Genomic DNA, 27,505 nt, shown 5'->3' with positions numbered 1-27,505 from the left:
CCCATATTCTGGTTCACAATATTCACTGGAACTGGCAGATTTAAGTGAAAACCCATCCAAAAATGAGAAGCCAAACATGCAGCTGTCAAAGACTGGATTAATTAACCCATCTTATATGATGGGTCTTTGTGTTTATAGAGTGATAACTCTGTCCTCTAATTCCTAGGACGTTTTATATTCTCTTGGGGCCTGTTGATAGTGAGATTTCGCCAAATTATTGAAGCAGCTTTGCTGCTTCATGTGCTTCATGTGTAGATCAGGGTAATTATGCAGGAAAGACCTCCCAGCAGTGGATCCCAGATCAGCTTCCCTGCACAGAGGGAGGAACGTGCGTGTTGCAGGTGCAGGATGGAACATCCCACAGGACATCCATGCCAGGACCCCAGTGCTCAGCACGTGCCTTGGGTTCCTTCTTAAATCTCCAAAATCTCACACCTGACACCATATTTCATTCACACAGTGTGAAACATCCAGAAAATCTCTTCCCAGCACAATCCTGGGCCTCCACAACCCCCCCATGCAGGCAGGAGCTTTGCTTACTGGCACTTCAGGGGATTTTTAATGAGTATCAGAAACAGACAGTGAATGATGGTTTCTGTTGGAGATGTTGTTAGTGGAGAATTGCTTGGCTTTTTTCAAAGTAATGCTAGGCTTGTGCAATGTAACCTGTGCTGAAATTGCCCATCGTGAAAAGATGTGCTTAACTGCTCAGTTGTTGGAGGAAAATAGGGAATTACTCAGACATGCCTCTTACTTCTTAGGAAGCATTAATGACATGGCTGGCATGATACATCAGAGAGGGACAGGCCAGGAAATAAGCTTCTAATTATCCACAGAACAAGCCCAGCCCAGCATGCTGCTGGTCCTGAAATTTGATGTCCCTGTTAGTTGTATAAACAGCAAGATTTAAAAACAAAGAAGGCAAAAAATCCCCCAAATCCTCGATGTTGTCCCTTGCAGCAATGAGTTCCAGCAGTGCCTGATGTGGAGTAGAACAGAATAATTCCTTCCTTTAATCAGCTGTGATTGTATTTGGCATTTCACTTAACTATGCCTTTATTATTGTCACAAGAGGATAAATAAAAGCATTTTCATTGTCTCTACAATTACTATTTTTATTTCTCCCTACTCTCTACACTCAGTTGTTTGAAGCTTTTGCATTGTCTCTGCATGGAAATTTTCCACTTTTATGATTTATGTTGCGTGTTTTGAACTCATTCCTTGTTCTGCTCTGCTGAATAAAACCAGACACATGTTCAGCTCTGCAGAGAACCCAAAACATTTCTCCCTCCTTGTTTAATTCCACTTTAATGGAGCAGTAGATGTTCATCTTATCTGCACCTCCACGGTCCTGGTACAGTTCTTGTGGTGGCAGTTTGCTTCCTAACATCCAGTCTGAGTGAGCAGGGAATACTTTACCCTCTGTTAGGAGCAAGGAATGTGGGCTGAAGTGCTTCAGGTTTGGAGGGATGGATTTGGACATCAGTTCTTGCAGAAGTTAATAAAAATGAAGTGTCCAGGTTCTTGTTGAAGTCTCTCCTGCAGCCTTTTACTGGTGCACAAACTAAAAGAGCTTCTTTTTAAAGGTTTTTCTGAGGGAAGAGTTGCTGTGACTGCAAAGCCAAGAACTGGAGATCCCAAATAGTTGTCAATAAAGGCTGGCAAAGCAGGGGGTGGTTTTCACTTCCAAGGTCCTGTATCCATTGTATCCAAGGATCATCTGTCTAAAGAGGCTCAGATTGAAGCTCCCCAGTGCCTTGCTGAAATGCTGTGGAGCATAAACCAGTAATTTGTTTAGCTCAGATTTGTTATTCTGGTATCCCAGAACCAATGTGTGGTGTCTTACCAAATTCCATATGGGAATATCCCATCCCAGCACATCCCCAGATGAGGAATTCGGGGTCTCCTTGATAAATTTAACAGGATCCATGGCATGTACACTCTGCACTGTCCCTTCTGTGGAGGTAGAGGCTTTATATTTATAAAAGAATGGCTCAATTGTTGTAGCTGAATTGTTCCTCTCTGTTCGATCTTTACATGGACAATTTCAGGCTCTACAATAAGTGAATCCAGACTCCTCTAAATGTCTGCAACAATAAAATTTGAGAGGTAATTTGTATTGATCAGTATTTGCCAGTGGAGGGAGAATTTGGATTTACTGTGCTCTTATTAAGGATGCTGTTAGCAACATCGAAAAGAAATGGCTGCAAAAACCCTTTTTTCCTGACTCAAAAAAGCACCAGGGTGGGAGTAATATTGATTCTGTGGTCTTAAATACCAGAATTTGTCTTCTTCATCTTTGATACCCTCCACCATTTACCAGTTCCTGCATAACACATTTAAATAAATACCTGGAATCAGGTGATTGTGTAGTATTATGGTTTGTTTCATAGTATTGTATAGAATTGTACTGTAAATATTATCATATAGGAGTTGGACTGAGCGATCCATGGGGGTCCCTTCCAACTCTGGACGTTCTGTGATAGGATTAGGCCCCTGTTAGTGTTGATCTGATGAAGGGAAGGAGGGAGGTGAAGTAATAAATGCATCTCTCATTCCCTGATAGGAGCCACATCTGTTCCAGATTCTGGATACAGAGCACACACACACACAGAGTAAATATCAGCGTATCTTGGCTCACTTCAACAAAGGGTACACAAAGGCTCTGGAGATTTATCCTGTTTATAGCAGCAGTTGCTGACCCTGTAAATCAAGTGTACAGCTTTAAAGGGAAACAGAACCATTTGGGATTTCAGAAAAACACAGCTCTCACTCTTGATTCAGTACTTTACCAGCCCCTATCTCTTAAGCTTTCAATCAATAGTGGTTCTTTCTGTAAAAAAATGCTCTGAATGTTGCTTGTGCTCTCCAGAAACAAAATTTTCAACCTAAATATTGGCTGGCTCAATACCAAGCATTGGTTTTGGCCCAGGCTGGAGGTCTGACCATGGCACAGTGAAGGCTGTCCTGTTTACACACCTCATCTCATCTGGAAATACAAAAAACCTGCACAAATCATTACCAACTCGGTCCCCTTAATGATTTGGGAAATTTTGCTGGACCTGTTTTGCAAGTTCAGCTCCATATATTTTTGATGGGGTGATTAAAAGAGACTTTACTGTAGACACTAAAATCCAGCAGCTGCTTTCTCACTAGAGTGAGCAGAATGTTTTTAAACTTGTTTTTGTAGCCTCTCACCCCTACTCTGTCCACCTGTGAGAGTCAGGGATTGTGAGCAGAGCTCTGGAGCCTCACCAGACTTATCAGAAAAGATCTGGCAAGATAAAAAGAAAAGATGAAAAAAGAACCATCACCAACGAGCTCCTGAAAACTGGATTAGAGATCCTGTGTCTCTTTACAAAGCAGTAGGAGGGGATTTGAAGCTTCCATAATGCTTTGAAGAAAATACAGCTTTTATGTTGCTGAGCACACATTTGTGGAGGTATGGCAGGGAAATGAGCTGTTCACTGCTTTCCACATCCAGTGCTGCTCTCACATCGTCCAAAAGATCTGAATGCTGCATACAAATATAAATCATTTGAAGGAGAAGATGCTGGAAGAACAGTTCGTGATTTTTCAGGAGTGTCTCAGATAAATGCTGGCTGTAGAGATGTCTTTCCATGACCTATCTGCCTGTCCCTGGAGGAGTTTTCCCCTGGAATGTCACACATCCCATTTAATATTTGAAATATAAATCATCCTCCTTTTCCAGTTTACCCAGTTGAAACTGCTTCTGCAGCTTGAATTTTGAGACTCTTGGCATCCCTCAAAAGGAAAAAAAAAAACAACATGGAAAAGCTTTTTGAGGCCATTTCCTACAAGTTCATTTAAATGTCAGTATTTTATGGATTCAAATTTGTTTTACTCATTGTCTGCTAAACTGCAGTTTTTATTACTGAAGCTAAGTTTAGATTCTAAACCCTGCACTCCAGATGTGTTAATCAGAAATCTTTACCAGTATAATTGCAGGAATGTTTTTGACATTCAGTGCCTATCAACTGCCAGAGCAGTTATTGGATGGGTTTTTTCCAATTTCCCTCTTGAAGATTAAATAGGAATTTTCTATTACTTGTAAACTGCAGAAAGTGTAGTCCAGTTTCTACTTCCTCCATGATTTCAAAGATCCACTTGGAAATGATCCACGTGCATCTACAGCACTGTGTAATAACCTGAATTCTGAGGTGCTTTGTGGTGCACAAGTTGCTGAGAATTCTCAGCTTCTCTTCATTTCCATGCAGGTACCTTAGATCTGCTATGGTAAAAAGTAACACAAGACAAGGGAAATGGCCTTAAACTGAAGTGAGGAAAGTTTACATGAGATATTAGGGAGGAAATCTTCCCTGTGAGGGTGGGGAGGCCCTGGCACAGGTTGCCCAGAGAAGCTGTGGCTGCCCCTGGATCCCTGGCAGTGTCCAAGGCCAGGTTGGACATTGGGGCTTGGAGCAGCCTGGGACAGTGGAAGGTGTCCCTGCATGCATGGGGTGGCACTGGATGAGCTTTAAGATTCTTTTCCAACTCAAACCATTCCACGATTCTATGATTTGTTGAACAGCCCAGCCTCCTTTAAAAACTGGCTGACAAAGGAAGCACCATTCCCTCCCTCACACTCTTTATCTCCCTGGTTTTTATCTCAGCTGTTCAGTCTGTGATTCCATGTGTTAAATTCCTTGCTTTTTAAACTGTATTTACAGTTATTTTCAGGCTGAAGATGGAAGCATATACCTGCCAAGCAAAAACTTGCAAAATACTGCATGAAAGTGCTTCACAGCCTGGTTATTAAATTGCTTTTTAAGTTGCACCTTGTTTTGCAGATTAGAAAACAGTGACAGGAGAAATAAAGCATAACTCTTCGAAAAGTGCCTTGATAAATAAACTACTCCATCTTAGCAAAGAAATCTGTTCCACCTGCAGAGCTGATTGCACTGTGTCTGCAAAACATCTTAGTTCATGTTTGTTACTGGTTTCAGAGATAGTTCAGGAAGGGAAAGTCTGTTCTTTTTCAGCAGGTTTGACTTTGTGTGAACCCTTTAGACTGAGGAAGCTCTGCAACATTCTGCTGAAGGCAAAAGTGCCTGGTACTGCTGTGATGCAAGAAAAGCAGGTTAAACATGAGCCCAGAGCTCTTTGCAGACATGGCAAATAGGAAAAAGGAGCTTATTGTGAATTTGGCAGCTGAGCACTCTGCTCACTCCAGGGAACTCGAAGCAGGGAGTGTTTGCAGAGTTTCCTCCCAGTCACCATCCTGCTGGTACCAAAGAAATGAGAGCAAGGACTTGGAGGCACCTGGCCCCATGCTCTGACTTCCTTTTCATAACATTTACGACAGTCATGACTAAATTTGTTGGAAAAATCTAAGGGGTATACAGGAAGGGACCCTGTGATGAGTGAGGAATAAATTGTAGAACATTTGTAATCTCATGTAAATAAACACACTGCACAGAGGCATGAAAAGTTGGTAATGTCTGGATTTTTGTTTTTCTTTCAGCTCATTCAGACAAACAAATTGAAACACTATCCCAGCATCCATGGAGACTTCAGCAATGACTTCAAGCAGCCCTGTGTTGTGTTCACTGGGCATCCCTCTCTCAGATTTGGGGATGTGGTGCATTTCATGGAGCTCTGGGGAAAATCCAGCTTGAACACTGTTATATTCACAGGTAAGTAAAATGCTGATATCATTATCAAATTAACAGCTTGTGCACTCTGGTTAAGTGTGGCCACATCCCTGGGGCTTTACTCATTTGTTCTGGGACAGAAGTTTTTGACTTCAGTAGGAGCTTATCTAAATTAAGGCCCCGGGACTGGCTGCAGGGACAAATGTAATTATTGTGCCATTTAATTCAGTGTGGCCCTGCAGAGCCAACCTTTGCCATGCAGAGTCCATTCCTGCCACGACTGAGCAAAATCTTTGTTACGCACAGCAGTGAAATGCCTACAGGAAATTAATTTTTGAATTAAGAGCAGCTGGCTGCAAGTTAAACCCAGGCAAGACCTAATGGATTGCTGGTCAGAAAGGAGAAACACTTCTTCTCCATGTTCCACTGGAACCACAAACCTTTCCTCATCCCTTCTCCTGCCCTTTCATCAGGCAATGTTTCTAAAGAGGTTTCTGTCCTCTCCGCTGTCCCAGAAGTGGGCACCCCACACAGCCCTGGCACAGGGATCTGAGCTGTTCTGCCTTTGGGCTGAGCTTTGTGCAGATGTTTTTGGGCTGACAGACACATTTGTAGCTGAAGGTACAGCTCTGGCTCATTCCCCAGGGGAGCCGTTTCCTTTCTCAGTGCTCAACAGGACTTTTAAGTTCCTCCACTTCTCTCCATCTGCTTCTAGTGCTGACCCTGATTAAAAATCCTTCAAGGCCTTCCCTCGAGCTGGGGTTCTGTGCAGGTATATTTATACCTGATGTGTCACCCAAACAGAGCCCTGCAGTGGCCATTGTCCTGATACGAGAAGGCAAAGAGTGATCCTTTAGGTCCTTACTGCTGATTTTGTGTATAAGGAGCTCTGGGATAATGGGAGGTGTGTTCTGTATGATTTAGCCAGGTAAAAAAAGTGTGGATTTTTGGAAAAAGTAATTAGAAATGAGGAGGAGAGCCCTGAGGAACAGATCAAACCTACTCCCACAGCAAGGGTGGGATGGAATCCCACTGTTAAGCTTATTTTCCTCCAGTTTTTGGTGAACAGGAAAGCTCCTGGAAAGCACAAAACCTTCTGAAGAAAAGAGGGCTGGGAAAGGGTTATTTCCTTCTTTCCTTCTTTCTTCTTTTAACTGTAGACTTGAGGCTAGTGACAAGCAAGTCCCTTTGACTCTTTCACAATATTGGCACCAAAAAGTGTGATGGTATCATGGTACTGTTAAGCCAATTTGGGGAGATTTGAAGTGTGTAATTAACCCTATTCAATGAGAGGGGAGATACAAGGGGGTTCCTGCAGGGAACTTAAAGCCAGACTGGTTCTGTGCTGGGAAATGGTGCAAGGAACCTCAGCACTTAGGTCACAGCTGCTGCAGTGCCCATCCCTCCTGACCTTTGAGGCAGTTCAGGAGACATGCCCTAATTACAGTAATTGGGTAAAATTGCAATATGGATATCTTGGAAATAGTGAATTCTACTCCAGTCAGGACTTCAATTAAGCCTGGATGTGCAGAGCCTTTGCTGGGGTGTGCATTCCATGAATCCTCAGGGAACAAGTGGCATTAATCATGTTGTGAATGTGCTGCCCAGGGTGTCAGGAACTGGCCTTTAATGGCAAGAACTCTTACTCTGTGTCTTCTGTAAAGAGAGCCAATTGACCTTTCTGTGTGAGGTCCTAATCCTTCAGTGAACCGAGGCAATCGAGCACTTCTGTCAGAGGCTGGCCCTGGCAGGTTGTTAAGGCATCTAAATGTCACTCCTAACAACCTGGGGGTGCAGCAAGTAGTGGCCTTGGAGATTCATTCCCAGTTTGTACTTAGTGAAACTCCAGTTGAGAGCTGCTTTAGGTGGGGTGACCTTGGAGTGCACGGTGATTCCAGATGCTTGTGGTGTTTTTTTCCTAAATTCTATCTATCCATGGCTTTTGTCTCTGTCTGTGGGCACATCCCCTGGGCAGGATGGTCCTACTGCCTTATGGCTGTCTATCCTAGGCCTATTTTCTTATGATTGTCTCAGCTGGAACAAAACCACATGGTTTAGTGCTGGGTTTGGCAGTTGGACTTGATGACCTTCGAGATTTTTTTCCAACCTAAATGATTCTGTGATCCATGTCTATAGAAATTCCTAGCAGATTAAATTCTTCTGTTCTTAGTACCAGTGAAAATCTGAAGCACCTCCATTGCTGCCTTTGATTTCCATTATTAAATTGCTTTTCTGTTTTAAGCTAAAATCTCCTGTGGTTCTGAAAGAACCCCGGCCCATTGGAGCAGTGTGTGAGAGCAGATGATGTTGTAGCTTTTCCTGTGAAAAACTCCTGGTTTCTGGTAATTAGGACCTTTAAACTACAGACCATCCTGCATTGTTAGTGAGTACTGCTTGTTCACTCCACAGGAACCAGTCAGTCTCCACCTTTCCAATCTGCAATGTAAAAAACAACGACAAGAATATAAATTAAAGCAGCCAGGAGCCAGGACCTGGCTGTGAGGGAATTGTGGTGCTGCTCTGCTGGCTGGTGTCACCTGCAGACATTACTGCTGGAGCAGTATTGAGGAGATTATTGATTAAAAATATCGAATACCACTGAGCCACAAAGAAATTCTAGGAGAAGACATGGTATAAAGAAGTCTTCTTTAAAAACCAGCTCCCTGGGAGATGTTAAAACCATCTCATGCACGTCAGTGCCGTACAGTGGAAGGTTTTATAACTCAAGTGTCACACAGCAGTAAATTAGGAGTCTTGGGGGAAAAGCTAAAGACCTGTGATTCTGTCAGGAAAAGTCAATATGTGTCCTTGACAAGCACTTTCTGCCTCCAGACAGGTGACTTTGGGATTTTGGGTGGTTTCAGAACAGCAGTTCCTGTGTGTCACATGAGTTCCCTGTGAGCCCAGCTCAAGTTGTGTTTTTAACATTCTAAATTTTCCAAGTCCCGTGTTAGGATTTCTTCATTAGAATTTCTCCCTTTTCCAAGGCTCTCCTGTCCTTATGAGTAGTTCAGAGAGGCTTTGGACTGGATTTTATATGGGATTCCTAGCCCAAAAATCCGTATGTGTACATTATCTGAACCTGCTGATTCAGAAATGCTGAACAGGTGCTGCCTCAAATCTCTGTGTCCTCCACAACCCCAGATGGATGGAAAATCTCCCTTCTGGTAACTTTTTAAACTTTTTACAATTTCATGGCACATCTCCAGCAGAGAACTTCTGCCTGACTTAAGCTTTCTGTTTTTCCCTAATGACTTTTTTCTGATTTAACCCTAATTGATCACTGATCATTCTTCAGCTACCAACTTTCTCAGTATTCCTCTTTTTAAACTTCTATTCATTGCTATTAAACTTAACTGACATAAAATGCCATTTTTACATCGATATTTTTAGGCTTTGTTTCACTGCCACCACCACATCTGCTTTTAACTAATATGGCTTTTTGACCAGTGTAATTTTTATTTCATCTTTGTGGATTCATGGCTTCATGTGCACGTCCTTACACAACTCTCATTTTTTGTTAATATTTCTCACTTTAGTGTTCCCAGGCCGCTACTATGACAATTCCTTTAAACTTGGGAAAATTATCCCTTTGGCAGTTCCAAACATTTGAATCATTGCCTGGTGCCATGTTCTGTTCTCTCAGGGTAAATACCCCCACGTTGTGCTCAGTGGCCAGCAACAGATTCTGAGGTTTTTAGATTTTTAGGTGAGCAATTAACTTGTCTTTCTGTTGGATATCACTCTGGTGCTGAACTTCCTCTGGTAGGGTTTGAAGGAGATTTTTTTCTTGCTGTCTGCATGAGGAATCCAACCAGTGCTGTGCTCTGCTGCCATGTCAGAACATCCTAGATGGCTCTTTAAATCTAGACTGGAGTCTTTGAATTTCAGTTTCCTTTGAGCTCATCCTTTCACAGCCTCAGCAGGTCCCAGAGAATTCCTCCTGCTGTGTTCCAGCCAGGCTTGAACTGCACTTCACTCTGCCTGGTGTCCTGTGAGGCCCTGTGGTTCAGGATCATCCAGCAGATGAGGCTTTTATGCATCCCCTTCTCTTTTCCCCAATTTGTACTTATCAAACTAATACCAGTTCTTTTTTTTTTTCCAGCATTCCCTTTATGCCATCCATCCCCACAGTTGTCAGGTAGATAGGATTGGCATCATCTTTTCCATACCATTAGTTGGTGACCCCCTGAATCAAGAGGTTACCTGAATCCTACAGTGTCACCTGAGATCTACAACTGGCATTCACCAAAAACAAAGTCTTTTTCTGTAGTGTTCTCAATGTTTTATTACTCTCTGTGGGAGTAAAAGCTCATTCAGTGCCTGACTTTATCCTGGCAAACCTCTAATCCAGTAATAAAAGGATCCTTGGGTTCCCACCAGCCTAAACCTGGCTCTTAGATTCAAAAGAATAAATATATATATTTATATATCAAGATATGACCTTCATGCTGCATTTTTGTCATAGTGAAAACCAACTTGCCATTTGGATTACCTTACAAGACCCAAAATGTCTACATTTTGCCTTCCTTTACAGGAGCTGATTAAAAATAAGAGATGATGTTTTTGTCTTGATTAAATTTGTTCTAAAAAGCATGCAATAATGTGTTCAAATGAAACAGTATTGCTCTGTTGCTTGATTAAGGTAAGACTAATTGTGGGCGTAATTTTCATCAAATTAATTGAAAATAATGGGTGGGGGAAGGAGGAAGGGAAGAGAAATTTGGAACAGAATTAACACTGAACAACAGCTCTGGCTAGGCTGGAACCAGAGAGGAATTGGGCCATCTTTGTTGTTAATGGGCTTTGAGTGTTTGCAACATTTCTCTTTCCAGAACCCGATTTCTCTTACCTGGATGCCCTGGCTCCCTATCAGCCCTTGGCAATGAAATGTGTTTACTGTCCCATTGACACGAGACTCAATTTTATTCAGGTGTCTAAATTACTCAAAGAAGTCCAGGTAATGAATTTTCTGCTGCCTTTTCTTATGTTTCTTCACACAGCTGAAATAAATAAATGAACGGTGAGCAAATGTTGCATTAACCAAAAATTGAGACAACACCCAGATCCCTTTTTTCCATGAACAGGACACGGCATTGAGCTCTGCTTTAGAAAAGGTCTAAGAAAAAGAGGTTTCTTGTAGTACCTGCTGTCCCCCTCGACTCTTTGGGGCTTTACTGGCCTATCCCATTTGTTTCTACTAAAATTTGCTTTCTGACTCAGCTATTAAAATAATAGCCACATTTTTTTCTGGCTGAGTTTTTCCCTGTGTTGCATCTTTCTGAACTCTGAAATACACATTCTTCCAAACCTCCTAACAATGCCTGGATCCCTTTATCTCATTGTTCTGTGACCTGGCTTGTCACTGCAAACTGATAGCACTGCCACTGCCTGGGTTTGGATAAACATCTCCTTCCACATCACTGCTGATGTATTGTGCTCTCTCTAGAGCAGCTTGTAGAGGCCACTGGCTTCTCCTTTGGCTTCCTTATATCCTGCAGTGGCCACCAGCCTGTTGATGCTTTGTTAACATATTGCTGGAAAACTCCAGGAGTTGTTTTTGCAGCCTTGTTTATTGACAGCCGAGGTTTCTGCATCCTCACATGTTGACTCTTGAGATGCTCTCCACCACTGTTGCCATTTGCTTCCAGTTTATCTGGCAAGGATTTGGGAGAAAAAACTATTTAATATTTTTAGTTTTTCTCTCCTTGTTGCAACTGTGATATCAAAGTGATGACTAAAGACACAAATTTCGGGCGGCTCGCCGCTGCACACAACTCCTGCCCCTGGAGCAGTTTATTCCAGTGCTGATGGGAATTCCACGGTGCTGTTTTCCAGCCCCTGCACGTGGTGTGCCCGGAGCAGTACACGCAGCCCCCTCCCACGCAGTCGCACCGCACGGACCTGATGATTGACTGCCAGCCCCCGGCCATGTCCTACCGCCGCGCCGAGGTGCTCACGCTGCCCTACAAGCGCCGCTACGAGAAGATCGAGATCATGCCCGACGTGAGTCCCTGCAGGGCACAGGCACGGGGGGTTCCTGCTCACGCAGCCGAATTCCAGCTCAGCAGCCTCTGTAAAGTCATGGAATCACGGAGTTGTTGTGGTTAGAAAGGTCTTTAAGGTCATCAAGTCCGGCTGTCAACCAGCGCCACCACCGTGGTTGGCACTAAAGGGTGGCCTCAAGTGCCACTTCCAGGGAGGGGGACTCCTCCACCTCCCAATGCTTAAGCACCCTTTCCGTGAAGGAATTTTCCCTAATATCTAACCTAAACCTCCCCTAGTACAAATTGAGGCTGTTTCCTTTTCTCCTGTTCCTTCTTCCCCCCTTGCTGCCCCCTCCTGTCAGGGAGTTGTGCAGAGCCGAAGGGTCCCCCCTGAGCCTCCTTTTCTCCAGACTGAGCCCCTTCCCCAGCTCCCTCAGCCTCTCCTGCTGCTCCAGCCCCTTCCCCAGCTCCGTTCCCTTCCCTGGACACACTCCAGCCCCTCAAGGTCTCTCCTGTCAGGAGGGGCCCAGAACTGTCCCCAAGACTGGAGGTGCAGCCTCAAGAACTAAAGATATTTGTCCTAAAGATGTCTTGTGGCTGGGATTTACAGTTGACTCTCATCATGAAAGCACATTCTGTCAAATAGGGAGCTAGAAAAGAAGCATTTTTGAGAGATAATTTCACTCTATAAACTAATGAGAATTGAAAACAAAAATGGCTGAGAGAGCTTGGGGTTCTTCAGCCTGAGGAAGAGACCTCAGGCCCTTTCCAGCACCTGAAGGGGCCCCAGGAGAGCTGGAGAGGGACTTGGGACAAGGGATGGAGAGACAGGACACAGGGAAAGGGGAGTTTGGGGTGGGAAATTGGGAAGGAATTCCTGGCTGGGAGGGTAGGGAGGAGCTGGGCTGGAATTCCCAGAGAAGCTGGGGCTGCCCCTGGATCCCTGGCAGTGTCCAAGGCCAGGCTGGAGCAGCCTGGGATAGTGGGAGGTGTCAGGGTTGGAATGGGATGAGCTTTAAGGTCCCTTCCCACCCAAAGCATTCCATGATTCCGTGATTGTGAGCAAGCAAAAACTGTGTTCAGGCGAGTTGTCCTTTGCAAGAAAATCCCATCTCACAATACAAAAAGTGATCTCTGCCGTGAGTGAGGCAACCAGTCACATCCAGTTTAAATATGAAGAAATTGAGACAGAGCAGTTTGAGTTAGTGCCCCAGGACCATGGAAAGGATCCACAGAACCTGGGAGTTAGGAGCCAGGAGTTCTCTTTCTCCTTCCCCAACTGTACCTGCTGTTAGAAGTACCCCTCCCATTAAGGATCAGTTTTCACTCATGGTAAAGAAGCAGTGAAAAGGCTCATTTGTATTCCAACAATTTCCATAAATGGTTAATTCCTACAGGCAACAGGAGCCCAGCAGGTTAATGGATTGCTTGTAGCCATCTAAAATGTGGATTACTTATCCCCACAACATCTATTAATGATTTATTAACCCCATAAATCAAACCCAAATGTACCCATATTACAAAGGGTGACCCATATTCTGACAGACACGAGCTTAAAATATTTTTTTGACAATCCAATCAGCACAAATGTGTCCTTGGAGCAAAGGTGACAGTGGCTTTTTGCAAGCAGGCATTACTGCCCTTTGGAAACTGGAATATTGAGTGACTTTTCATTGGAGTGTAGAAGGAGGAAGCATCCTTTAGTTAAGCCAAACATGAAGTGCAGAACTGGGACCCACGTAACAAATCCCTCATCCAGCCCACAGCACCCACTGCCACCATTTCACACCAATTCTGTGAGGAGCCTGCCCAGCCCACTGCTTGGAGACAAGGAGAGGGCTTTAATTAGAAAATATGCTTGGCTGCAGCTCCATCTTGGCATGTATATTTAATTGTTTGGGAAAATTGTGTCTTTATTGGATCTTATTAAACCTGAGACTGGTAAAACGTGGCTTCCATTCACCAGCATGAAACCAGTCCAGAGTTCAGAGTGCAGGGACCCAGCCTGGGGCTCACCGATTATTCAAATTCCACTGAAGCTTTGGGTTTCCCCCTAAACTCTGAGGGTGGAACTGAGCCTTGTACGAGAGCCTGTCCCTTGTGTCAGCCTCTGAAGGGACTGGATTCCAGCTCTCCCTGCACTTCCCAAAACTGCTGGGAGGAAGGGTGCTCTGTAGGGAATGTGGCATTCACCAGCCTGGGAAAAGAGAGCTGATTTCTAATGCCTTCCCTTTAACTTGGAGAGTTCCAGCAGAAACCTGGAATATTGACAGAAATGGCCTTTGTTTCCACTCCTCTAACAAATAACATCCAATTATATTCACACAGGAGTCCTAATTTCAGAGCTATCCATGCTCAGGGAGGAGAAATATCTCATGATTTTCCATATCCAGGGATTCTTCAGGCTGCTTGTTCAGCCTAAGAAGAGAAGGCTCTGGAATGACCTTTCAGTACTTGAAGGAGGAATACAGGAGAGCTGAAGAGGGACTTTGGACAGGGGATGGAGGGACAGGACACAGGGAATGGCTGAGGGCAGGGATGGATGGGATATTGGGGAAAAATTCTTCCTGTGAGGGTGGGGAGGCCCTGGCACAGATTGCCCAGAGAAGCTGTGGCTACCCCTGGATCCCTGGAAGTGTCCAAGGCCAGGCTGGACGGGGCTTGGAGCAGCCTGGGATAGTGGAAGGTGTCCCTGCCCATGGCAGGGGGTAAAACTGGATGAGATTTAAGGTTCCTCCCAATCTGATGCGTTCTGGGATTTCCCTGGTTCCAAAGCTGCATTTCACAACTCACTGCAAAAGCTGCTTGGTCTGTAGCTTCTGAAAAGACTCCTGAGAGCAAGGCTGTGCTTCAGGACTGTTAATGGGATGCCATTCCCCAGCTCCAAGATATGCAAATCATCTTCCAAAGAGGATCTTGCTCCTTTTTAAGGGAACTACATGGTCCTGGTAAAAACTGGATGCAGCTTCCCCTTCTGCTGAGTGGGTTGTGCAAGACGGATTTCAGACATGATGGATGGGGCTCCCTGGTGTGGGAGTATTTGCTGCTTAATGTTCCCTTTTCAGTACTTTAGGGTTCCTGAATATATAGGAATTTCTGTGCTGCAGGGAAAGGGCATTTGTTTCATATGGGCTCCCACAAGCCCTGGGGTTCTGTGAAGGCTCAAGTGGCAATTGAAAAGGGTGTTCTATAGCTCCTAGAAACCTTGCAATGGCTTGTTATTTGTCAAAACCATGTTAGACCGAAATGGAATGATGAAATCCACCCTGGAAAAACCAGTAATTGCTGCATCTGCTGCAGGGCTGGGATTTGTGTGTGAAGTACAGCTGAAAGTCTCATAAAAGAATGGCTGTTGCAATGAAGTCCTGAGCAGGGCCCTCTCCTGACATCCCCAGCCCCTTTCCCAGCTCAAAGTTCTGCCTGGATTCTTCCAGCTTTTGAGAACCAAGGAGCTGGCTCAGCGTGGCTCCAGTCAGTGCAGACTGATGCTGTGGTAGAGTGAAATTTCCTTCCCAAAACTTGCAGTGATTCAGATCCTGGCCTGTCAGACTAATGGAAATTTACTTCTACTGCTGGACCTTGTCTATATTTCAAACACTTCACCGAGGAGCAAAGGCAGGGCAGGCAGGCCTGTTGTATCATAATGAGATTTACACTCACAGCAGCTTTTGTTTGGAGAGAGGTTTTAACAGTCCCAAGGCATCAGGCTGGAATGGCTCTCCCAGGGATTGTGCAAAAACCTTTACACTTCCAATAATTTGTTCTTCTCAGCATCTGCTTTTCACTTTCAAAAAAAAATATATATAATAATAATAAAAAAGACAGCTTCTTAGAAATTGGTTAGGCATTGTCTGCTCACAGGAGAAAGGTGGGAAAATGGAAAACACTTTCTGGAGCAAACAGATAAAATTAAACAGCAGTGTCTGGGCAAATAAAGTGCCTCCAGTTTAATTACAGCTGAACAATGGTGCGGATCACTCGGTGCCGGCAGCAGACACTTCACTGAGGGCTCTGTGCTTTTAAAACACTCAAATTGTCAGTTCTTCAGGACACAGCCCAGCCAGGAGAGTGTCAGTGTGCAAGGCACAGCCTGACACAAAGTGAAATCATCAGAAACCACTGCAGAGAAGAATTAGAAAAACAGCTGTTATAATTAAGGAGCTTTCATCTTGACTTCTTTTCCTTGCTTTCACCTCACCTTTCCAACTTCCTTCTGTGTTTCAGGGACTAAGGAGTTTTGAATTCTGTCCTTCTTCCCACCCTCAGCTCATTTTGGTGCCCCCACATTATCCAGTGTCTGACCTCCGTGTTCCTTTGTCCCTGACTCTTCCCCCTTGGCTCAATGTGCCTCAGCTTCACGAAAAGTCAGTGAAATAAAACCTGTTTGCTTCTGCTGCTCAGCCCTGCCCCAGCTCCCAGCTCACTGCAGAATTGCCTGGAGTCTCTCTGCGAGTTGGACCTCACCTTTTGACGTTCCACCAAAACTGCTCTTTCCCAGCTTTTACCAACCTTTCCTTACACAAAGCCACAACCAGTGCTGATAAATCCTCCTGATTTCATCAGCAGAGTTCAGTGCAGCCTCTATTTTCTCCTTAAAAATGTCTCCCACCTCACTCTGGTGTCCTTTCTCTCCGGGCCGTTCAGCCTGAGAGAGTTCTCCTCCCTCCTCCCCTCTTCTGTGGGCTTGGAATGTATTATCCTTCATTCTCTTTGCCTTTTTTTTTTTTTTTGTTGCTGTACCTTTTCTGTGGTTGGTTTTACCCACAGGTTGTCCTATTTAGTTAGATGGAACTCAGATCTGCTTTTCTGCTCCCAGCCTGCCTTTGCCTGCCTACATTAATGTCTAGGTTTGTTTTCCCTTTCATTTTTGATGGCTGGCTGTAAGATAACACTCTTCTAGCCAGGCACTCATCTCCCTCTTCCCAGTCAGCTTCAACAACAACATTCCATCCTGACTTGACATTCTGACCCATAAAATGGTTACTATATTTTGAATATTTTGATTTATGCCATTTTTATATCTTTCAAATGACTCATCTCTTGCATCTGCAAGCTTTACTGCCTTTACTTTGAAGATATTTCATGTCCTTGCTTCCCCTACCTGTCGTTTTTCATTCAAATCCAAGCCTAATTTCTGCTTCTGCTGGTTCTGTTTTCCACCATCCTTTTGTAAATTCCTCAAACAACTGTTCCCTGCCTGCTCCCAGGCTCCTGGGGAAGAGCTTCATTAAACAGCCATAAATCTACTTCATTACACTCCTTAAATACTCCTTAAACTGCATTTTTGGCTCAGGATTGGCAAAGAGGCAGTGGTTAGAGTTAGTACTGAGTGGTTAGAGTTAGTTCTGTTGCTTGGAATCCCACCCAGGGTTATTCCCTGGTGGTTGGTTGGTGTCTTTCTGATTTGGTTTCCAGGTTTTGGGGATGAGGTTCCTCCTGCTGATCTGGAGCCCTGGTCCAGCAGTTGCACATGGAACATGCACATGGAAAGGAAGAGCTTTAATTCATTGCTCAAAACTGCAGACTGTACCGTGTGCTTCTTTTATTTCTTCACTGGATGTTGGCTCTGTGGAAGCCCAAAGCCAAGATCTGGGCATTTGCAAGTGATAATAGCAAAAGCTTTAGTATTTATGGCACGATTCTTTATCCACTGAAGTTAATGAGACTTTAAAATCCGCTCCAGAGAGAGCTGTGGGAGACCCCCAGCGAGTGACAGCTCTGTTAAGTTGGGGTTAACTCAACAACTGAATTAAAACCCTTGGATTGTGTCAAATGTGAGGCTGAAAGCCTGACAAGACGTGACTCAGATCACCCACTAATGATTCTACAGATGCCCTTCACTCCGGGATGTTCTCTGGTGGAAAAGCCTTTGTTCCTTTAGGTCTCATTAGCAAAGTTCCCCAATTCCCATCCTGCCTGCAGCATGCTTGTGCCTTGTTCCCTGTGCCTGCTGGTCATGAATCCACAGGCACATTTCAATTCCCTCTTCACCCCATGTGTTCGACCCCACATTCTTTGGTGCCTCTAAAGGATCTGACAGTTACAGAATTCCTGCACTTGGCCCCTGGTTTAGCAGGGGGTGTAAAACCACGGCTGGGTCTGTTGGAGACTCCTCCTGTGTGTGGTTACAAGGGCCTGGCCATCAGAGCTCCTCGTACTTAAATAATTCATTAATAACTAAATTACTTTAAAAATTAAGGGATAAGAAGACATAGGAGGGGATGGAAATTATCCTTCTCTCCTGACACCACCATCCAAATTTAAGTGACATGGCACAAAGACCACGTTTTTGGTTCTGTTACAAAACTGACTCTACAGATCCTCCCTGCATGTGAAAAGGCGACTGCACAGCCTTGAAGCAATTTTTGTCCTGTTGAATGTACACTGGGAAGATGCTTTTCTGCACCCAGAAGCTGGGTTTGGGGTGTGTGAGGAGCAGGGGAGTGGAGGGATGGAGGATGAGGCAGGTTCTCCATTCAGGTTTTGCTGAGGAGTAGTTACTGTAAAAACCTCTGCAGGTGTGACCTCCAGGGCTTTCTCTGAAGTCAGGCAGATCTTAAAATCTTCGGGCTTCTCTAGTACTTGGCAGGGGACATTTCTGTCGCTTACAAATTCCATCCTGTTTAGGGGCTGGGATCTGGGTGGGAATTGCTTCATGCCCAGCAAGCTCCAAGGCTGTATCCATAATTCCACCTAGAAATGGAAGTGCCTTCAGGGCTTACGTGGCCAGAACCCAGCTGCAGTTACCAACAGTGATCATAATGTGCCTCAAAAAAATGTGAGACTTCAAATTGCGGAGACTTCTGCCCCTGCTGTTCCCAGTAGATGCTGTTCAAACCCCCACTGTCCCTGATGGCCAGAAACATCCTTATTTCCAGCCTACACATAGTCACTGCTGGCCTACACACATTTATTCTTAACATCATGTTTTAGCATAAATACATTTTCCCTTTTGTTGGTATTTTCCCTGTGGTGTTTATGTAGAATAATCAAATTCTCCCTTTGGCTTTCTTTTTTTGCCAGGCTAAACAAGCCATGGTATTTAGCTTCCTCTTACAAGACGGCTCCTCCTGCCCTAATCTACCCTTCAGAATCTCATACTTGAACTGAAATTACCCACAATTTACAAGTAGTTCAGCTGAAATCTTGCCAGGCCCAATGTATGAGCAATAGCTCATCTCAGAGAGAATTACCTGATATTTTCTGGGCTTGCATTTAGCTTTCTGTGGCCATGTCACATTTGTGACTCTCCTGGGATGGACTAATAAACCTGAACCCTTCACCTCTGTCCTTTGCAGCAGCTGCCAGCCCTCAGCAGAAATTCTCTGTATTAGCCCCGTCCCTGGCCTTCATTTTGTGCTATTGAATTTCATCTTGGTTTTCTCACTCCAGTTCTTGAGGTCTTTGAGTTTTTCTTCTCTCATAGCCTGGTCTTTCTTTCTGTTAAAGGTGCCCTACAAACTTCAGTGGGACTTTCTGAACACTCCTCCTCGTTCTGTCCTGAGGTCATTAATAAAAACTGGGAGTAGACTCAAGGCTGACCCTTCAGGAATTGCGGCAGCAGCCCAGGAGTTGCCTGGGAATCTCTTTCCTTTAACCAGTGCTTTCCCCACCTCAGGACTGCCAGAGAAATCCACAGTTCAGGGTTTCCCGTGTGTTTCTCTGGTTTGATCCCACCTCTAATGCAGAGATCCCACATTTAATGCAGTTTGAAAATCTGGAAAACACATTTAATGATGTGTTTAATGATGCAATGACCCAGCTGGGTCCCTTTCTAAGTACACATGCTATCATCTAATGTACACATCAGTGATTTCAGATCCTAAAAGTTCAGGGGATTTTAATTGCTGGTCAGTTTGCTGTGCTCCAGCTTGTTCTCCATATCCAGCTCACCTGACTCAGCCCCAACTTTGCCTCTCTGGGCTGGGTCAGCCTTCCTGCATCTTCTCCAGTGTAAGCCAGAGGTAAAGAGGGAGAAGGGAGGAGCTTGGGGAGGTGTCCCAAAAATCTAAGAAGAAATTACTGCAGCTGGGATGTTAAAATCCTGTTGTACATCCAGCATGTCTGGTCCCTGGGAGAATCCTCCACAGGACCAAGACTACGTGTGCTGAAAGTCTGGTCCTGCCCTGATTTTGTTCACTGATTATTCAGCCTTGTTTTATTTTTGCTGTGGAGTTTCAGGTCCTATCCTCAGTGGTTGTTTAGCCCCTCAGTGCCAACAAGAGGATTTTTGGCTGGTGAATGAAGACAAACCTACGAGGAGTTGTCCCCGTTGAAGTCTTTAGTAAAGACTTAAGAGTCTTAAGTTCTTCTTTATCAACAGCTGTAGTTTGGCCAACAACAGTGTTTGTGCTCACAGGGTGTGTGTCAAATCCCCTTTTGGGGTGGAAAATGCAATCCTACAGGAAGGACTTAATGGTAAAAATATCTTTCCTCTGGTTTAGCATGGGCAGACAGCTCTGATCACAGGAGAACATCCCAAGCTAAAAACTGAAACACACAGTGCACACATCCCCCCCAGATTTACCCTAAGTGCTCATCCATGGGCAAGGGACTGATTAATGTGGTGTTAGATCTCAGTGTCCCTGCCCTGGTGGCTTTCCTGGTGCCAGCATGTGACATGGGGCTCGGGATAATGACTGGAAGGAAGACTGATTTATTCCTGCATGGTGGGGGGCTTTTCAATCTCACACACAAAGGCACTACAAGAGCCAGCCACTGCAAGTTGGACAAATTCAGCCTTGAAATGAGACACGGCTTCCTGCCTGCCAGGAGAATTAAAGTTTGAAACCACTCATGAGGGGAAACAGTGGAGTTGCCATAGCTTGGAGTTCAGACAAGACTTGCTACCTCTGTGAAAAGGGTCTCTTTAATCCAGCGTTTTGGAGGAGTTCTGTGATTTGTGTGTGCAGGAGGTCAGTTGAAAGGAATGGAGCAGTGTAGCCTGGCCTTGGTGGGTGAATTACTGGATGTGATTAAATGACCTTTTTGGTTTGGGTCACTGAGTTTCTATAATAAAAGGATTGGCTGCCACATGGAGAGGGCTGTGAGCTGGGGAGGAAATAAAAATGAATGTCTGTCCTACTGTCTTTCTGACTGTAAATAATCCAAGTGTTGTTATTTAGCCTGTTTAAAACCTGCAGAAATGTTAATAGCAAAACACTTCAGTGGCAGGAGAAGACTTTGGTTCCAAGCAACTCCCTGTTCCTTAAGGATCTTTCTCTGTACAGGATTTGTCATTTTGCTCTTCATCAGAGCCCATTTTTATCGATCCTCCTCAGGCAGGTGGTGGGAATAGAAAGTGCCTTCGACCACTGGGAAGGCAGCAGAACTCACTGCTGCAAGTGCTGCTATTTTTAGGTCCCAGGAGAAATCTGAAGCAATGATTGTCATTATATTTTCATTCTCTTTGCCTTCAACAACAAACCGTAAAGTCTGTATTCAAATTGCCTGCTTTAAAGATCATGAACAGAGTCCCAGAGTAACAGCAAGCTGAATTGCTCCAGCAAATTTGGATTTCTAGGATTCACCAAGTCTGAATACAGACAAAATCTAGGGATTTTTAATGCAACCTGTGTTTTTCCAACACAGCAACTGCTTTATTCCAAGGAGCTGCTCTCAAAACGTTCCTGCAGCTTTAACAGTGGCAGGTGAGGTTTTCAGAAGTTACTAAAAGGAGCTGAACTTTGCCACCATCGAAGCTAACAGAAAAACCCTCTCAGTGCTTAGGTGGCAAAGGGATTTGGCATCCTGGCACCTTGAATTCCCTTGGAGGGAAAAAGAGAATAATTTTCTCCATTTGTGAGCACTGTTTTCATCAGGATTCCTTTGGAAAAGTGGCTGGAGGAGTTGCTTCCCAGCTGGCCAACTTCCACTGGTCCCACCAGGTGCCATGCTGCCCACTCCAGGCACTGCCAGCAGTGTTGGATCCAAACTCCAAGCCAAGACTAAATTTTATGTCTTTCAGGGAAGACTTACATAAAAGGCAGTGGAAAGGGTTTTGTGCAGCATTGTTGGAATAATTTCAAACTAATCAACAGTGGGTTGATTGAAAACATTGGGGTTTTAAGGACAAACTCTTTTTATTCCAGATATTCTGCAGTCAGGAACTGGAAGGAAACTCATTTTGATTTTTCATTGTCCATCAGCATAACAAACATCATAATGCTGGATTAGACCATGAGTTTTACTGACTAAAATTATTAATGAAGCAGTTGTCCTTTCACACAAGGGTTCTCTGTGCTTATTACGGTTTTTGAGACCAGCCCTGGTTCCTGCAAACCTCGTGCTGCTCTGCTCACGGTGTGAAATCCATAATTTTGGGAGCTGGAAGGAGGCTGGGCAGGTCCGAGGAGCTCTCAGTCTATCAGTGGCTTTGTGTTTACAGTTCATTAGCCCATGTTTAAAAATACCATGCTGCTGATTTATCTCACAGCTGGGTTCGTGCACGTTTCGAGCTGATCAAGTGCTGAACAAAATCTCCTTTTGCTTCAGCTTGCAGATTCCCTCGTGCCCTTGGAGATCAAGCCTGGTATTTCCTTGGCAACAGTTTCTGCTGTGCTGCATACTAAGGACAACAAGCACGTGCTGCAGGTACAGTCTAATGGGAAAGGGAGAAAAATATCCTTACTCTGGCTTTTCCTGCCATCCAGGACCCCAGGAGCCCCTCCTACAGCTCCTTCCCACCGGAGCAGAGCCCTTGGCAGAGGCTCTGCCCTGGCGTGTGCGAGTGAGGAATGACACCCGGGGCAGGGAGTGGGATGCAAATAAATCTCTCTGCTCTCTTTTCCTTGGCCGTGTGCCTGGCTGAGATAAAAGGGGAAGTGAGATAATTCCTGAAGAGAGGCTACAAATCATCCTGCTGTCTGCCATAGTCAGGAACGGCATCAGTCAACCTCTCAGGACCAAGGGTTAGAGGAGAGAGATGACCTGGGACATCAGACTTGGGAAGGGACTATCTGCCTTCCATTGCCTGGAAGTTGTACATCCCTGTAAATCCCTGTGCACTCCCTTCCTGCCATCCCTTCAGGCTGGCACTGGAATTCCTGGCGTGAGCGCTCTGCAGGAGGAGCTGATGTCCAGGGACCTGCTCAGCTGCAGTGGCTGCCCTGGTCCCTTCTCTCTCAGATCCATGAGCCTGCAGGGCCTCACTGAACAGCCCTTCCCACACTGGGCAGCAGAGCTGGCTGGGCCCAGGACACTTGGGCAGAGAGCCCAGTGTGGAAATGTCAGGGGCATGAAGGTTGGTGAGGATTTCTGAGCACAGCAGACAGGCTGCCCTCCTCTTCCCAAGCTGCTTCCCTGGAAACCCTCAGCAGCAGTGGAAACATCGAAGTGCTGCAGTGGAATTGGTCTGAGGCTGCTGTTGTCCATTTACTCTCTTCTCCACTCATTCCTGCTGCCAAATAAACTTAGACTTGGGCTTAAAATGCCAGAGTCCTCATAAATGGCTGGAGCTAAGCCACATTCTCATTCCCTGAGTAGTTGCTTGCTCTGAATTTGCCCGTTTCCCAACCTGCGGCATCCTTTAGGGTGGGATTTTTTTCCTTCTCATCCATCAGCTCCCTCCAAAACCTCCCCAACCTCCTGCCAGCAAGAAGAGGAAGCGGGTGAGTGATGATGTGCCCGAGTGCAAATCTTTGAAGCCGTTGCTGAGTGGCTCCATCCCCGTGGACCAGTTTGTGCAGACTCTGGAAAAGGTGAGGAGTCTTCGGTGGGAGGTGGGATTCCTGCAGACTCCTGCTCATCTCAGATGTGCTGCTTTGGTAGCAGAGAGAGGGGAGATGATTTTAGTGTAACTTGAAATGGAGAAAAGGCCAGTGAGTTCCCAAAGTGCTCCAGGATGCCCCTGCACTTCAGAATAGAGGGAATTGTCCCCTGTGGAGCCGTGTCCTGATACGGGGGCTTCATGTCACTGATCTACTCCTGTTTCCCATGGAAGCAGAGCTTTTGGGTGAGGGATTTGCCTCACAGAAGTTTTGGATTCAGCAGCTGAGGGAGTCTCAAAAGCTTTTAAATTTCTACAAGATTTGTGAGAAGGTAACAGAGGGAAGAACAGATCCTGGAAATGCCTCCACTGGTGGAGGAGCCTCCTGGGGAAGCTGCAGAAATTTGGTTGCTGCTCTTGTTCTCACCTGCAAGACTTCTTGGAGAAAATTAGCAGGGAAAAGGTCAGGATTGCAGCATTCCAGGGCCTAAAGGGGCTCCAGGAGAGCCAGATATGGACTTGGGACAAGGGATGGAGGGACAGGACACAGGGAATGGCTTCCCACTGCCAGAGAGCAGGGATGGATGGGATATTGGGAAGGAATTCCACCCTGTGAGAGTGGAGAGGCCCTGGCACAGGGTGCCCAGAGAAGCTGTGGCTGTCCCTGGATCCCTGGCAGTGTCCAAGGCCAGGTTGGACAGGGCTTGGAGCAACCTGGGATAGTGGGAGGTGTCCCTGCCCGTGGCAGGGAGTGGCACTGGGTGAGGTTTGAGGTCCCTTCCCACCCAAACCATGCTGGGATTCCATGAAATTCCCTCCTATCCCTGTGCTCTGGTCTCTCCTCTCTCTCAGTTTTCCTAAGCTGTGCTGACTTCCCTCTCTCCCTCCTTCCCACCCCAATTCCAGCATGGCTTCAGCGACGTGAAGGTGGAGGACACAGCCAAGGGCCACATTGTGCTGCTGCAGGAGGCAGAGACCCTGATCCAGCTGGAGGAGGACTCCACCCACATCATCTGTGATAATGACGAGCCCCTGAGGGTCAAACTGCGGGACCTGGTGCTCAAATTCCTGCAGAAGTTTTAGCTCATGGACATCAGGAGACTCTGCAAGGAGAGAGCCTGGAGCAGCAGAACTTGGAGCTGCCCAAGGAGAGAGAGAGAGAGAGAGAGAATTCTGTGATTCAGAGAGACCAGAAATCACCTTCCCTTTGTGGAGGAGCAAGGGAGTATTTTTCATATCTATCTATTTTTTAAATCTTATTTTTAACCTGTTTTGGAATACTTTGGAGGAGATTCCTGCTGTGTAAAATCGGGAGCTGGGAATCTTACAGGAGATAGAAGCTGCAGAGTAAATAACTGGAGTGTTTATTTACAACATCAGGGTGATCTGCTGCTCCTCTGTGTCCCTCAGCAGTGTCTGCTCCAGTCCTTCACCTGACAGAACTCTGTGGGAATATTGAAACAACGACCTTTTCCCTCCCACTGCTTCTTCCCAGTCCCCAGATCCCATTCCCTGCCTGTTGCTCACGTGTCCTTCACTGCCACACGAGGAGGAGAGAGCTGGTGAGGCAAAGATTGTATAAATAAAAATGGAAAAAGGGGGTCTGGTGGACATGGAGAACCGTGGGAAGAGCCTGGCCATTCCCTGCATGAGCAGAGGCACTTTGGAAAAGCTTTATCCTGTAGGAATTTAAGTGTTTATTGATGCTGCAGCCTCAGCTGTGACATCCAGATCTGTCCATGGAGCTCCAGGCTCCTCACTCAAGCTGGTTCCTCCTGGGTTCCTCCATCAGCAGTGGAGGAAACACCTCAGGAAGACACTTGGGGAAGTCCATAAAGTAGGAAAATCGCTAGAGCTCATAAAAAACCTTTTGAGATTGAAGTGCCTCTTGTTCCTACCTTCCAAAAACTTGTCCTTGCAGCCCCCCCATCCCAAATCCTGGATGGAATTCTGAGTCATTTATCCAAAGCCATCTGTGCTGCAGAGCTGGGGAGGCTTTTCCCTCCCCAAATCACGTATTTGGGGTCTGACCTTAGTCAATAGTAATGCTTTTAAAGGGGACCCATTTCTCAGATTTACTGTTGTTCATTTTTTATTGGATTGTTTTGTATTTATTTGGTGTTAAAAAATAAAGAGCAGAGTGAGACTGCCAAGGTTTATAAAAAGTGAGACTCCCATGGTTTATAAAAGCCTCTCCATGCCCTTTCCACATCCTTGTCCCAACACCTTTGGGAAATAAAGCTGCTCCTCCAGTTCATCCCTTTGGGGACATGGAGGCCGTGGAAGCAGCTCTGTAATAAAATCTCTTTGCAGTGTCCAAATCCCATTTAGTTCCCATGATGGATTTGTGTTGGATTGGCCAAGCTGGATTGTTGGATTGTGCCAGCATCCACACCTTTATTCCGTGGGTGCCACGAGTGTGTGAGGGATGGTGTCATCAACGTGATAAAAACTTGGGGCAGAGGAATTCAATCCTCATCAGGATTTGCAGGTTTGCTGCTTTAGCATCCCTTAAAAACAGAGTAAAAGAACTGGGATCATTTCACTTTCATAAACTCCAGAGGGATTATTCCCACCCCACAGAGGCTGTGGATAAACTCATCTTTCTGCTGGTTACCTCAGCTCCAGCACTGATCCCACTGCTCCAGCACCTTCCTTTTCACATTCCCAAGGCCTTCCCACCCTCCTCAGGGGAAAAAGTACAAATTAAAAGCTTTCATATTCTTCTTCCTGTCATTTTGAGTAGCAAAACTTCTCCTTGCTCCGTTGGTCCAGCAGCTGAGAGTGGATTGTTTTGTTATATTCAGGTTGTGCCTGCTGGAGAAACAAACATGCTGGGAGGGGAATTCTTTAATGAGAAATCCTAATTAAACTGGAAAAAGAAGTGCTTGTTCCTTCTGCACAGAGAGAGAAAAACAAACAGCGTTTCTTCGGGCTGGGTCAGTCCTGCAGAGGGAACCATGGCAGCCCAGGGAGCTGGAATACCATGGATGCAATCCAGGCTTTATCCAGAAATTCCCAATTTAATGGGCAAAGAACAGCCAAGGTTCCTGGTTTCACTCTCTTTCTTCCAGAAAGGAAAAGAAATCCCCTTGGCCCCCATGTGGTTCCTCATGCCTCGGCCATCCCCATTCCCTGGATCCCACACCCTGCCCTGGGCTGCTCCGGCTTCTCTCCACTGCTCCCCTCATTAAACACAAGTAGTGGGGTGTGTGGCAAGAGATTAATTCCCAGTGACTTCCCAGCCCTGTGCTTCCACTGGAATAATGGGGAGGAAAGATTAAAATCAGCTTTCTGCTCTGGGATGGCTCCTAGGGAGCAGCTGTTCCTGGGGGCAGAGGAGTTGATTGTGTTTTCTCTCCGTTAGTGTGAGACCCAAGAAAAACAACTGGACCAGGTCAGTTAATGCCAGGCCCCTGCCCGGGCTCGGTCACTGTCACTGGGATCTGTCACCTCCGTGGGCACCTGGATGTGAGGAGCAGAGGGAAGTGGGAGCAAGATGCTGGATCTGTGCCTCACCAGCAGCTCAGCCTTTGGGAGGAGTGGGAATGAGAGAAGAGGAATTTGGGATTGGCTGGATTGGCTGCACATCATGGCCTGGGCAGGCTCGTGGTGGGAAAGGTGGGATCTGACACGTCCCATTCACCTGGGAGCTGTCACCTGGGAGCCATGAACTGGGACCCCATCCCGTGAGGATCCATGGACTGTGACCCCAATCCCTTGAGGAGCCATGAACTGGGACCCCATCCCGTGAGGATCCATGGACTGTGACCCCAATCCCTTGAGGATCCATGGGCTGGGACCCCATCCCTCAAGGATCCCTTGAACTCATCCCTTGAAGACCATGAAAGGGGCAGGTCCTGGGAAGGGGCAGCAGGTCCTTCCCTGGGCTCCAGCAGGAGCTGGTGGCTTTCATGGCACTGCTGGGCAGAACGGGAGCAATTCCAGTGAAATTGCTTTTTATCGAGGAGTGCATCATCCAAAAGGGAAAATCGAGGGCACTTTGTAGGGCAGAGGAGTGGAGTGTAATCCACTTCACCCTGCCCTCCTCCTGGGAGCAGGGAATGAATTATTAACGGAATTTATTGCTTCTATTTCCTCATCCCAAGGTACTCACATGGGGAAGCAGGGAAATGGAACTGGAGCTGTGGCTGCTCTCACCACACACAGCAGTTACTGCAGGAAAAATTATTGAT

The 27,505-nt window shown here is 45.8% G+C and overlaps 1 protein-coding gene across 2 annotated transcripts in view; it reads left to right on the top strand.

Annotated features, from left to right (window-relative positions):
* Nucleotides 1-25,635, top strand: part of INTS9 (integrator complex subunit 9) — a 61,858-nt gene extending 36,223 nt beyond the window's left edge. For both annotated transcript variants that reach the window (XM_048296610.1, XM_048296609.1), the window contains exons 12-17: nucleotides 5,486-5,657; nucleotides 10,451-10,575; nucleotides 11,454-11,621; nucleotides 22,097-22,195; nucleotides 23,164-23,301; nucleotides 24,216-25,635. In XM_048296610.1, coding sequence (XP_048152567.1) covers nucleotides 5,486-5,657; nucleotides 10,451-10,575; nucleotides 11,454-11,621; nucleotides 22,097-22,195; nucleotides 23,164-23,301; nucleotides 24,216-24,392 — 879 coding nt within the window. In that variant the 3' untranslated portion in view covers nucleotides 24,393-25,635. The remainder of the gene's footprint in view (nucleotides 1-5,485; nucleotides 5,658-10,450; nucleotides 10,576-11,453; nucleotides 11,622-22,096; nucleotides 22,196-23,163; nucleotides 23,302-24,215) is intronic.
* Nucleotides 25,636-27,505: the final 1,870 nt, after the last annotated feature.

The sequence above is a fragment of the Corvus hawaiiensis genome, chromosome 3, assembly GCF_020740725.1.
Source record: "Corvus hawaiiensis isolate bCorHaw1 chromosome 3, bCorHaw1.pri.cur, whole genome shotgun sequence".
Taxonomy (NCBI): Eukaryota; Metazoa; Chordata; class Aves; order Passeriformes; family Corvidae; genus Corvus; species Corvus hawaiiensis.
The sequence above is the reverse complement of the archived record's forward strand: the minus strand, read 5'-3'. Positions and strand labels throughout refer to the sequence as shown.